The following is a 14164-nucleotide window of genomic DNA, read 5'->3' on the forward strand; positions in this document are numbered from 1 at the left end:
ACTGCAGCAAAGTGCAATCTGGTCTAAGCCGGGTATTAACAAAAGCTTAATGTCTATGGATTGCGCCATACATTTTTATATATTTCATAAAAAAAATTAAAAAAAACGGCCGGCATAAAGAGGCAGTGGCGCATACAGCCATTTCGCGGTTCTTTTAATTATTGCGAGAAAATATATATGAATACGTTTATATGGGTCACGTTCCAATTCCGCTTATTACGAGATGTTTTTTGCATGCACTGTGCATGACGTATGAGACATTAACTAAATAGATTTTTTTACTTTCATTAAAAATTTAAGGTCAACGTGATGCTGTGTTTCATGTGGGCGCGTGGCTCGCTGAAATCTGAACGTGATACGTGTAAATTTAAATCCTATATACCAAATACTTATAAAATGTTTTAATTCGATTCAAGCTATAAATGTTTGTTTTTCTTTTAATATTTTTTTAAGCTCCTTTTTAATTCTTCAGATATCGGAGATTTGATTTTTACCTTACGTATGTGTATGTGATGTAAATGAAATAATGTAAAATCTAAGACGAAGAGAAGTGTATGTCATGTCATAGACAATTCTTAAATATTTCGATATCAAAATGCCCGAGCTTATTCTGACTATGTATTCCAAGAAAAATGGACTATTTACCACAAAAATATTTTTTAAATTCAAACCAGTAGTTTTTTTTACTTTTCAATATACAATGTAACTTACCAACAACAGTGATGCACCTCTCCTGAAGTGACAGTTCCTTGGCCTTCTGCGATATCTGGACGTAGCTGCCACTCTGCTCCTTTATCTGTTTTATGTAGTTGCCGCCTTTGCCGATGATCATGCCCGCCGTTGAGTTCGGTACTAGTATCTTTACCTGAAATTATATATTATATCATAAGTATTCTATGTATTTTAAAAAATAATTATCAATATCTTTTTAGGCATCTGGACAAAGATTAGAAAAGATTTCTGTGTTCCGCCTACCGGTTAATTTTAAAGACATTTATGCCCACCTAGGCCAGGTCAGGCCAGGTTATATAATGAATATAGTATATTTTATATACTATGTTTTAACTCGGAACAAGAACGGAAGTGTCTTAATGGGAACGGACCCCTTAACACTAGGTTCCAGATTCCCCTGCCATTCTATGTGTAGGATACAGCATGACGCTAAAAAATCGACTGACAGACAACGCATAGCTCGAATTTGAAGTAACACGTAAACATTTTGCATGTAGAGTCATTACGGAGAATAGGAGAGCACTAAAAAGGATCTCTGGAAATTCCTACGGAAACGGGAAACAACGGGATCTAACGTTTTATACTTCACACAAAAGAAATTTCAGGCGGTCATTAGATTTACTATTATTTAAAAAAAAAACAACAGTACCTATGTAAACATCGCGTGCACGTATTTATAAATTTATTCTCAGTTTCATTTATCTAATCTACTTCCAGCCACTTACAGCATTGCATGTTGAACAGCGGAACTAGACCAGGGAAACGCCTGTATTTTTAGGAATAACCTTAATCACCGAATATTGCTATTAGCTATAGTTGTAGGTTCTTAATCTAACTTTCATTCTAACTTCTAAAAATTAATAGGTATCGATTATTCATTTTCATTTATTGTTTTTATTCATCGATACCTATTCTGCTTTAGAAATAAGATTTAGATAAGCTAAAAATATTCTATTCTTATGTAATTATTACAATATAAATGATATTATACTGGCTTTCAAGTGGGTCCTTCATTATAAATATAACATTTCATAGGTTCAATTTTTTCATCTTTTTTAATTAGGAACTTTCCAGGTGTCAAAATTGGTAGAATAAGAATCATGTATATCCAGAATAATTTATTTTGGTTCAAGTGTTAGTTACGTTATCCTTAATGTCAATATAATACAAGTATATTCCTTTGAGCGTTAATATAAGCACATTATGTTATTATAATGGCAAACTGACCAGCTAATTTAATTTACTTGGAGCTACTAGCAACATCTATGCGTATAATATTATAATTCAAATCTCGTGACGCAATTAAGACTATGCCCCCCATGGGGATATTTATATTTAAAAGCGGCGTCGAGTTACGCCAATCTACACTCAATGTCTCGAAAATTGGGTGGTACGTTAAGAATGGAATGTCTGAACACTACAAAAAAGCGTCAAGTGAACTATTTTTTTACGTAATATGAAGGTTTGTTTTTCGTATTTTAGTATTAAATCCTATATAATATTTTCATTGCATATCCCTGCATATTTCCTGCAATAAATTGAAGACCATGTAAAAATACGTCACTTCGGTTTTGATTTCACGCCCTAGATGTAGATCTAACCGACAGATTCAAATTGCAATTTATAAATATGAATATTCCTCCAAATAAAATGCGTTTCACAGCAATTGAGTATTGCTTCGGCTTTGAAGTATTGCTTCGATATATTCGGTAAATATATTTGAAGGTATATTTAATTGCGATAAGAAAGTTGAATCTTTTCAAATATGACATTATACATATAGAGGATGGTTTATAATATTATTATTATTTTTTAGCTTCCTGCTGCTTTCCGCATAAAGAAGGGTAAGCAGAAGGAATGTAGTAATAAGTCTTCGCTCTCCAAACATTGAACTCTCATTCATTTAGACAGAACTCAACACCGCGCTTTGTCTTGTTCCCAGCGAGGAAATGAAAATGATTCATTTCGCTGAGTGGGAATCAAACCTACAACAATTGCGTTGTAGTTTATCTCACATACACCAGCGCAGACAGAGAGAATCTACTGTCAACACTACATTCTCCATTTATTAAAAGAGGCAGAATTATAACAGTGAAAAATATACAAAATAAATAAATTGAACCCAAAGATTATAATCCATCAGTACCACGGATCAGCTATCAATGAGATTATTAATAAAATGAACGGCTGTGGTGATAACGTTATCAGCAATCCTCTGCCAACTGACCGAGCCACGATAATTCATTATATTGACGGTGTTACTTATTATTTGGGTACAAAATAACAGTATCGTGTTTACATTTTATAAAAAAATAAATTTAATAAAAAAGCAGTTTCACGCTTTTTCCCTCGAAGCAGCAAAGAGGCAGAGGGAACCTTATACCACTCCGTTCCCCCGAATAATTCCAATTTTAAATATAAATATTCAAACAATATACATAGAGACCCTAAAACCCTAAAAAAAAAATAACCCTAAAAGACCAATTCGATTTCTATGAACGTCAGATTTAGTCAAACTGGACAAGTGCCATTCCCCTAATACGAAAAATATTTAATAATAAAAGTTAATATTAAATAATGAATACGAAAGCTGTAAAATACACAATATACATATGAATGTAAATGTAAGCGTTACGCCGAATCACGCCTGTCAGGGCACTCGATAAATGAACAAAATAAGTTAATATGCTATAGATATTATATTAAAAAATAGATTACAGGAAGTCACCGTGGGCGTGACGCAGTGACACATCGACTGAGACTAAACGTGGGTTTGACACGCACTCGGGAGAATGTTTTTTTTTTGCTTCACGCTATATCCCGCAAATAGGAGAGTAGGCAGAGGGGCTTCCCTCCAGAACCCAGTGTTAAGACACTCCGTTTCCATTAAGATTTTTCCGTTCTCTACTTTCCGCCGAATTCTGGACGTATTCTTATTGCCAGAGTAACCTCTTCCTTACCCAACGAGTGTCGTGGTAAAGTCCAGTAGGGCAAATAGTATTAAACTAAAATTAAAAAAAAATTAAGAACAATAATAAAACAATACATAAATTGATAAACAATTGAAAATGTCTTTCATCACCAATTTTACAATAATAAAGCTTGAATCAAAACAAATAACATCGAAAAGAATTAATAAATTATTGTATTTTCCGAGATAATCCCACATCATCATTGAAAATATACTGTAATTGTCAATCGGAGCGAAGAAACAAGCAAAATATTGCCGAAAGCTTTCCCGAGCGCAAATAACTTAGCATAATTTCAAACAAAATAAAAGGAAACATTCATTGTTTACTGAACGAGGGTATCAAAGGCGTGCCAAGATAAAACAGTTAAATTTAAGGCAATTAATCCTGCCTAGAGGCCGTCTTCGTGGCCCAGTGGCACCGCGTGGGAGTGTAAATGCGGCGGTTGTGGATTTAATTCCCATTTGGAGAATGAATTATTTATATTTAATATTTCCATCTCCTCGGCGTATCATATCTCAATGGCTCCAGAATTCGGGGGAAAGTGGACAACGAAAGTCTCTTAATGGGAATAGACAGTCCCTAGGTTCTCAGATTCCTAAGAAGCTAAAATAAACTGGCACACATCACAACAGTGGGTCCCCTGCCTATCTTGCTAAATGCGGGATACGACGTGAAGCAAATAGCGTCCATTTAGCTTTAGCTTGGTATATTACGCGTGGGTCGATAGTAGGGAGTTTAAGCTAATCCCGGCTTATCCTGCGGTCGGCTGCACGTGTCGGCGCTGCGGCCCTTTGGGGTACTTTACCCAACTCTACAAATATGTATATCGATTTTAGTTATCGGTAAAATTGAACAATGGTGGTCCGTGATGCACAGTTCACAAAGAATACAAATGTTTGACATTGAACGATGTGCCGCCAGTGTGTGTTTGTGCTTTAAACGTTGTGTGTTTAAATTCTATTAGGAAATAATATGTATAGTTACAGAGGGAACCTAGTACTAAGACAACCGTTCTCGTTAAGAAAATTCCGTTCTCCTTTCTAATGCGTTCTACTACTCTTGTCGCATTTACAGTGACGCTCTTGTGCCTTATAACAATATAACAAAAATAGAACGATTTAATAATAACGTTATAAAAATTATTTAATTAATAATAATTATTAATTTATATTAATAGATCTTAAATACTAAAATCGAGTCATCCATCAGCTCAGTAAGTGTAAGTCAATATAAAATATGTAAATGACGTCGCCTCTCCACCGCTGGGCGGCAACTGTCAACAAGGTCGGCAGCTATTAATCACCTTATACCTTATTTTATTCGTCGTCCGCGTCATCTTTGCGCCTCTTCAGCCTACGTCAATGGCTACTCAGATTATCCGTTTTTTTTTTAATATAGGTGTTTTAACCTGCACAATTTTTTTTCAACTTTATTCTGTATCCCGAAACCTAATACAAAAAAAATCCGCCAAACTCTTGTCGCGCGAACTCAAAGCTTTTTTGGTGATGAAACTAAATTAACCACTTCTCCGAGCAAGAATCGAGTCCACAATCCTCCTGTGCAGTTCGGTGGGTCCATTTCCTCACCTTGAAAAGATAATAAAATAAAACATATCACCTAAACCACCGACACCAGGTGCTCCCGTCACTTGTATTCCGTGTTAACGGAGTGATAGTTATGTCACGACATTTTACGACACCAACTTGCAGCAATAAAATAGTTTAAAAAAGTATAAAAGTCACTATAAATAAGAAAGTTTGTACAAATAGTCCAATGCGGGTGATTTACGCAGCGCGTTGTTTGTTATTGCTGTATACACTTGTTTTATTGTAGTGGAGGTTTTTGAATGAGATAAACAAGTAACATTATTAGATATTTACATGTTATATGTTACAGATAGGTATATTGAGATTCAGTATTCAACGGAAGGAAACTTTAGTTTTTTATAAGAGCTAACAAATTACAGATTGCTGTAGTAGGTAAAATATTGGCCATTGTGGCTAAGTAACATATCATCGGACTATAATGGCTATGATTGTGATTGAATCCCGACTCGTGGAAGGGCGGAAACTGTTGAAAAGAGTGTTTTGATACTAGATTCTCCCCGCAGATTCTGCTACTTACGTAACGTATTAAAATAACATTTAAAATAAAAATGAAGAAAAGAAGTTTAAAGAGCAAGTTTCTTTTTCCTACTCATATGTAGCTTACATATACAACTATTGATTAAAACACTAGAAGAATAGAATTAAAGATATAAAATATTTCAATTATTTATCATATAAAATTAAAAAAAAATACTGAGAATATCAGTTGTTAAAACAAACTAAACATCGTTATAAAAGGCAGTTGCAGGTAAAGGCCAGATCGCTGTATCCATGATGTACATATCGTTAAACGATCATTTCGTATAACAACTTGTTTATACAAATATGAGTCAAGAAGTCAAATTTAATGGCCAATTTAAAAGCTATACCATTATTTGTTATATTGTTGCTTTAAAAATATCCTTTATTTTACTTCCACTTTTTGTTTGACATTTTGAAGATCGTTTTAAACATTTTGCATGGTCACGTCAATGGCAATTACATTATACAGCAATAGCAATGAAGTCGGTTAAAAATTGCATCAAATTCTTAAAGCAATTAAATGTAAATATTTTTAAACGGAATAAAAATCCGCTATACAAATTATTATGAAAATAAAATAAAAAAAATTAAATATAAAGTCCAATCAGTCCCAGGCCAGTCGTGGCGCAGAGGCACAAGAGTGACTGTATACACTACTGGTTGTGGGTTCGATGGCACTCGAGAAATTGAATCATTTAATATTTTCTTTTCTTTACTCTGATGTAGAGGCAAAGTGCAGTGCTCCGACAGCAAGAGTTCCGACACTCAACATGCAATGCCTCCAGAATTCGGCGGAAAATGGAGAACCTGCGTTCTCCATAACCGAACTTTTTGACTTAATACTAGGTTCCCTGCCTACCCTACTATAAGCCGGGTAGAGCGTAAAGCTATAACAACAAAAACACCTATAAAGCCTATAAATGATATAATCAACTATAACTTTCCATCACACAATTACACTAAGGTCTCGCCTTGCCTCATCGCCGCTCGTTTGGATTACAAATGAAATGTGTATTGAAATATATTGTCGTCAGTTGTCACCCATATAGAGAGGAAGCACGTGTTTTATGATAATTTCATTAATTGTTAAGTCATATTAAAATGACCACCTGGCCAGTCGGACGATTGTTTATTGCTAATCCTGTTAGAAACAGCTTCTAACGTTTTATATACGTTATGTAACAATGAGCATCATTTTTTAGGGTTCCGTACTCAAAAGATCACAGGGCCCTATTATTAAACAATTATAGACAATTAAAATTTTCATAGATCTGCCGCTATAACAAGTACTAAAAACCGAATAAAATAAATATTTAAGGGGTTTATTGTATGGAAGCGTTTTTTCATAGTGCAATTTTTGGCGTTTTTATAGATAGGTAATAGTACACAACTCGGCCGGTCTTTCTTATTTACAGGTCTCTTGCTTATAACAGAAACATAGTGTTAGCGAAAATATTCTTTGTGCTTTCATTGTTATTGTATAAATTCTAAATATAGATGACATCTGCTTAAGCCGAAGTATTCATATTTATACTCGTATAGTATTAAATCAAGTAACCATTCCTTGTATAGTCAGGATTGTTTCTTGACTTCATGAAGGGAACTCTTGTTTCATCATACACGGAGTTCATTCATACCATGTAAAACGTATTAACTAACATAAACTAGTTTTGGCAAGACTAGACGCAGTAATTTACATCTGCAATTACTAAAAAGACAATGAGAATTTAAGCTTCAATTGGTTATATTTAAATGATATATTTAATTAAAGGTAATTTTTAAGAAAAACTAAGTAAGCGACATGTACATGACATGACATTGTCATGACATGTCTTTATTAAATTTTAGGCCGTCGTGGCGCAGCGGCACAAGGGTGTGAGTATAACGCGACGGTTGCGGGTTCGATCCCCACTCATATTTTCATATTTTCATTTCTTCCCTCTGGTATCGAGGCAAAGGCGCGGCGTTGAGTTCTGGAACTCAACACGCAATGCCTGGGAATGTGAACGGAGTGTCTCAACACTAGGTTCTCTCTGCCTACCATGTTGTGTGTAAGATACAGCGAGAAGTTGAGCTGAAATTTTAGCCCAACAAGTTTTAGCCAAAAGTTTGTGTGTGATAGTCGTACGTGAATAATAGATTTACTGTGCCTTGCCTGTCAGTAGCTAGAATCGAAATAGTTTTATATACATACATATATACCCATAAGATTAAAATTGGAAAAGTCTCTTGTCGTCTCTCAATGTCTCTTATAAAAACATGTAGAGCCAAATACAGTTTATTATATTATACATATTTAAAGAAAATATTTTCTATATATACACACAACTAGGGCGGGAGCTTAAGAAAGCTTCGTTCACACAAAATCCCTAATTTGCATGTACGACGGTGACGTGACATTATCGCGCTACCCTCGTTACGGTCGCGAGCTTTTCTCTTTTAAAATTGAAAAAAAATCTGAAACGATGATAACAGAAAGCTGGGTCGAAGACATTTTTGAATCTTTTCTTTTGCGATAAGGTTGTTTGTATTACGCATATTATGCGAATTTCTTAAAAAAAAGATAAATAACTATCCATCCTATAAAAATAAGAAGTATTAATTATATTAATAATTAGTATATATAGTAATAAGAACAAATTACTTTGTTCCTCAGTTTTCGTCCAAACATTATTAGAAATTTTTATTAACTTTATAGTTCCTAAAAGTTAATTCTTATACTCACTGTGTTTTCAATGGCAAAAGCTAGCGCAGTACTTTATCCATTTACTCTATATTCGAAATATATCTACATTTTTCTTACTGTGCAAATTCATACCCACACCCTCATACCCCATTTAGCTTTAGTCAAAAACACCACGATATTTTTACAAAATTTAAGACATTTTCAAAAGCAAAAATCCCACATTATTATACTTATTTTGACCGCATGTTTTAATAAGGCCGCGGTTAAAGCCGACACTTGCCCGCAGCGTGCACGGCCGGCACGGGTAATCCCCTATTTGCATGTAATAGTGACGCGGTGACGTGACAAGTATTACGCTTGCCTCGTTACTCCTGAGCTTTTGTTGTCCTTATTACGAAACTACTTGTATAATGACTATATTATCTTACTAGCTTCAACATGCGGCTGTGCCTGCGTGGTTAAATGTAAATAAATAAAAATAGAGAAGAGAAGCTTCTCCGTTTCTGCAATATTTTTCAATATAACGCCGATTTTATTGAGGCCAGTCGTAGCGCAGGGACGCAGGTGTATGACCGTAAACGCGAATGGTTGTGAGTTCAAAATCCCCACTCTAGGAATTGATATACATATTTATTAAAATCTATATTTTCATTTCTTCACTCTGGTGTCAAGTTAAAGCGCGGGGTTGAGTTTTACCACTCAACAAGCAACGCCTCTAGAATTCGGGGTAAGATGGGGAACGGATTGTCTTCCTCTGTTCCTCAATAAATGGACTATTTAAGACAAACGTATATCATAATTCGAACCAATAGTTCTTGAGAATAGCGCGTTCCACCAAACATAACAGTAAGGCAAAGGTCGATCCGTAGTTTACCAATAAAAAACAAAACTATAACATTTAGAAATTCTGATGTCTTCAAAACTTCCACTACAGAAGTATTTTAAGTTATTCCACGCTATAGTTTGCAATTTAAATGTTCTCTGACGTAAACTATTGGGAACAAATTAACCTGCCACTAGCTCGGGTCAAACATCGATTATTACTTTTGTACATGCAATATATTTATCTATTCATTTGGAAACAGTAATAGTCCGACAGATTGAAAGCTGTGAAGGTCGCGGGTTCACTTTCTTAATAGAATAGGTTAATACACGATACATATACGATACGATGATTAACAAGGCATTGCTTGTTGAGTGGCGGAACTTATCGCCGCACTTAATCATGTTACCAGAGCGATAAAATGAAAATAATTTATTCCTCCGAATGTAAAACAAACCCACAATCGTCGTGTTTGCGGTTAAACGCTGTGCTGCTGCATCACGATGGCCTCAAATAACTATTTATAAATGTAATATAAAAAAAATAAAAGTGCAAATGTAATTGAATGAGTGGAAAAGTGATATAAATGAAGCCTGCTACGGCGCGAACAACTGCAAATATTAATTTTATTATGGTCGCTTAAATGTTAAGTATAAACCAGTTAAAGATAAGAGGCGTAGCGATAAGAAATACGTGTATTTAGAATGGGTATATGTATATTACAATTTAAATTATGTTCATATTACAAAATGAAACGAAAGTTAATTACTTTGACTGATATCTATAATATGTTATTCGGGCAAATAAATAAGTATTAAATTCATAGCATTTCATAGGTATTGCATTGTATTGCCTAGGTATTGTATTAGTACACAATATCTAAGATTGTAATTCTATACATTATCGTTCACTGCATTATTATCGAAAAAAAATTGTAATAGATAACACTATCAAAAGGATTATTTCTTTTATAAATAACTACCTATTTTAAATGATAAAATCAAAAATCAATCTGATAAAGTCATATACATAACTAGTATTTGTTTAGTTTTACGCTGTATTTCACATTTAGCAGAGAAAGGAGAGTAAATCTAATGTTAAGACACTCCGTTTCCCCACGGACTAACAAATTTTTGAAACATTACGTGTTCAAAGGTGCTCAGTGCCGCTTTTGTTACCAGAGCGAGAAAATAAAACAAAACGCACCAACTACATAGAAATCGAACTAGCAACCGTCGCGTTTACAGTCATACATTATATACTTAGTTAAAACAAGATTGAAAGTTCATTAAAATAAACTTTAATATGGCTTATATGGCCTTATATGACTGTACCTAGCTGTAATTTCTGTATATACTACCTATACCACTACGGAAGTAATTAAGTTTCCATTTCGGCTCAAAGTAATATATATTCATCGCAGGTGTTGAACCTGTGACCGCATCAACCCTGTCGCGGCCGATGTTTATTCAGCTCACGCGCTCGTACTATTAGTGTTTCCCGATACGTTTGAGAAAGTCATCGTTTCTTACTTATTTTGAACGTACCTACCTACTTTATTTCCGACTAGATTTAAGATCATTATTAATGAAATATTTATATTTTTATTTCCTCCTTGTGGTAACGAGGCAGAGGCTATAATAACAAATAAAATAGGAACACGGCGAAATCCTACAAAAGAAATTCAAATAAAAAGACTGCTTACTGTTTACTTGGGCGCAATAAAAGCAGGTGTCAGCCTTCATTATGTAGGCCATAGTTAAATGTTCCATACAATTGCTGCTACAGTTTACTGCACTATCTAACTTATAAATATAGCGTGAATAGTAATATAATTTGTTTGTTTTCTATACCATCAGTGTAAAAAGTAGTGTTTTGTCACTTTTCCACTCAATCAGAAACTTAGCATTGATAAAAGTTACACAATTGAAAATAAATTTGTATCTATATAATTTACAATATTTATAGTCTATTAAAAATATTATAATTAAAAAGTCTAGAAAAATATTTTACTAAAAAAATATAACTGAATTAAGAATTAATAATGCGTCCCCTTTCATTTAATTTATTTTTTAGTTTCACGTCGTATCTTGCACATAGCAGGATACGCAGTAGGAACCTAAAACAATCCTTTCCTATTAAGAAACTTCCGATCCTCACTTTCCGTAGAATTCTGGAGACATTGCGTGTTGAGTGGCAGAACTCAAATTCAAAAGAAATTTAAATATTAAATATTTAATTTTCTTGAGGAATCGAAACCACAATATGTATGTCGTTTTCAGCCGCACGCTTGTGCCTCTGCGCTACGACGATTTACGAAAATAAAAACAAATTTCGTATCGTATTTATTGCTGGTACATGTTTAATGAATAAAAAATAATTAGTAATTAGTGATTATTGTTTCCAACAAGTGAAGTGCTGCGTATAACGGAACTAATAAGAGCAACCGATAATTTCATTTGTACCATTATCGCGGCCTACACGCGGGCGGGCGCTGTGTAATACAACGCGGGCATATGGCACGATGCATGGAGTAGGTATTCTATTTCATTGATAACTAACTATATAATTATCACAGTTTAGTTTAGATACAAATGTATTCAAATAAATGTATTATTGCTCGATTAGGATGTGTTATATAGAACACGATTGGTGGTTGCAGCAAACTCTTTTTAGAAAATATGTTTTTTTATATAAAAAACGGGGTACACAAGTATAAGGACCACCTGATTGTAAGATATGGTCTTCAATATATGAAGAGCTGAAAGTGTATTGTTAGCTTCGAATTAAGTAGAATAGATATTCATTCAAATGATAATATAACTATTTCTAACCCGTAAAGAAGAGAAAATTTTATCACTAGATGATCTTGCACCATGATTTTACACCAAATTAAAAAAAACACTATTAAAATTTTGTCCATACAAATAGAAATTTATACATGTCCGTGGTAATAAAATATCCAAGTACACATTTAATTTAAAACGCGGCCTTGAGCTGGAAATTGTGCACTTTAACCGTTTATAATTAACATAATGAAGTTGTGTTGCGCGAGCGTTTGGAGTACTTTTAATTATAGTTACTGTATAATAGATTGATAGGTATATGCGTGTAGTATCAGGTTATATACATTTATTGTCCCTAGCGGAGTAGCCGGAGAGAAGAGAGCGCCAAACGCTACGGTTTCTGCATACCTCTTTCGGCATACGTGTACACGTCCTGTTCATGGCGTGGGTCTTCACGCTTTTTACGTGACCTTCCAACAGTATCATCGATGCTCTGCCTCTCTTACCACTTACTCTCATTCTCTCCACGTGCTCAAACGACCTATATGAGCAGCGGAACTAAACTCTGCCTTTTGTAACCAGAACGAGAAAATAAAAATAATTTAGATAAAACGATTCACCCAACTTGGGATAGAACTCAATCTATCTAAGCACGAGACAAGACCGGAACTGGTTATTTACGTCAGGGTAATTATCACGCCTTCTGATAACAAATAAAGCGTTTCTAACAACTCTATTAAATAAAGACCCGTATACAAATTTGTCTAATTAAAAAAAAATCCACGTAAAACTTAAAAGTCATCTAAGTAAGCGTTGGTTCTAACTTTTGTAACTAACGTTTAGTTCACTGCCTGTAACAAAACGAAAGTCTCAAGAACAATTGGATAAAATAAATATTTAACACAATTAATTATAATTTCCGATTCACATACATACGATTATAGCATAAAAAAACTTCTCGTCCCAATTTGAGATACTTCGTGTTGAATAGAGGAACTCAACACGACACTGTCTATCAGAGCGAAGAAATGAAAATAATTCATACTTCTGATTAAGGATCAAACAAATGGACATCTCGTTTACAGTAAGCTACGCCACCTGCACATCTACTACTGCACTACGATGGTCTTATTTTGATAGTTAGAAAAAAAATACAACTGACCTGCTTGTCCCTATCCTGTGGCATTTTCGCATCTACACCTTCCGGGAAAGGTTTCACGAGTTCCGGTTTCTCTTTGATCTTCTCCATGATGAAGTCCAGGACCACCATTATGCCGTCCACTGAGCCAGTGATAAGGCACGCCCGTTCTGTTGTACCTGGACATACATAATTTATAATTTATATTTGCTACATTAGAAGACCATGTAATATTGTGACCGAGACTGGGCAGAAAGGCAGAACCTGGCAACAAAGTTTGGGATTAACGCCAGGAAGAAGATGTACTACTCTAGAGAGCTGTCGAAAAGTATCAAAAAACAAAGGATGTGGTTTCAAAATCAACTCCAACAATCTGTAAGAATCTACTGGACGAAGGAAGACTAAAATAGACTTACATATATTTCATCTCGCTATGACTAACAGGAGGGGAGTACCAAAAAATATTGCAAAAATAGGAGGACTTGTAGCGTACTACAAGTTATTTCCATTTAACCCAGCGGACGAAGCACATAGAAGCCAGTAGTTAAGCATTTTTTCAACTATCTAGCACGAATTATCTTTAAGCGTCTTGAAAGTTAAATCGTGACGTGATTACTTGGAACTCTCTACATAGTACATACGTAAAGATATTTTGATAAAATGCAAAAAAAATTTAACGTTCCGTATATTTAATCATGATTTAAAATTCAAGGTGTACCGCGAGTTCCGAGCGGAATTTCCTTGATAAATGTTAAAAACACAAAACAAAACCACTGTTTAAAACATTTGAAATTTTAATAATCCTGCAAAACATAGCGGTCTTTTTAAAGTTAATAAAAAAATAATTCTAATCTAAATTTAAGATATGTATAAAATGATTTATACTTATATATATTTG

At 34.2% G+C, this 14164-nt stretch overlaps 1 protein-coding gene across 5 annotated transcripts in view; it reads right to left on the bottom strand.

Annotated features, from left to right (window-relative positions):
* The window catches only part of ps (RNA-binding protein Nova-1-like protein passilla), a 67851-nt gene that overhangs the window by 14012 nt on the left and 39675 nt on the right, over positions 1-14164 (bottom strand). For all 5 annotated transcript variants that reach the window (XM_085189421.1, XM_085189420.1, XM_085189416.1 and 2 more), the window contains 2 exons: positions 13291-13445; positions 712-865 (listed from right to left, as the gene is read on the bottom strand). In XM_085189421.1, coding sequence (XP_085045547.1) covers positions 712-865; positions 13291-13445 — 309 coding nt within the window. The remainder of the gene's footprint in view (positions 1-711; positions 866-13290; positions 13446-14164) is intronic.

This window comes from Heliconius melpomene, chromosome 8, assembly GCF_056956725.1.
Source record: "Heliconius melpomene rosina isolate 202511_hmr_F chromosome 8, ASM5695672v1, whole genome shotgun sequence".
Classification (NCBI taxonomy): domain Eukaryota; kingdom Metazoa; phylum Arthropoda; class Insecta; order Lepidoptera; family Nymphalidae; genus Heliconius; species Heliconius melpomene.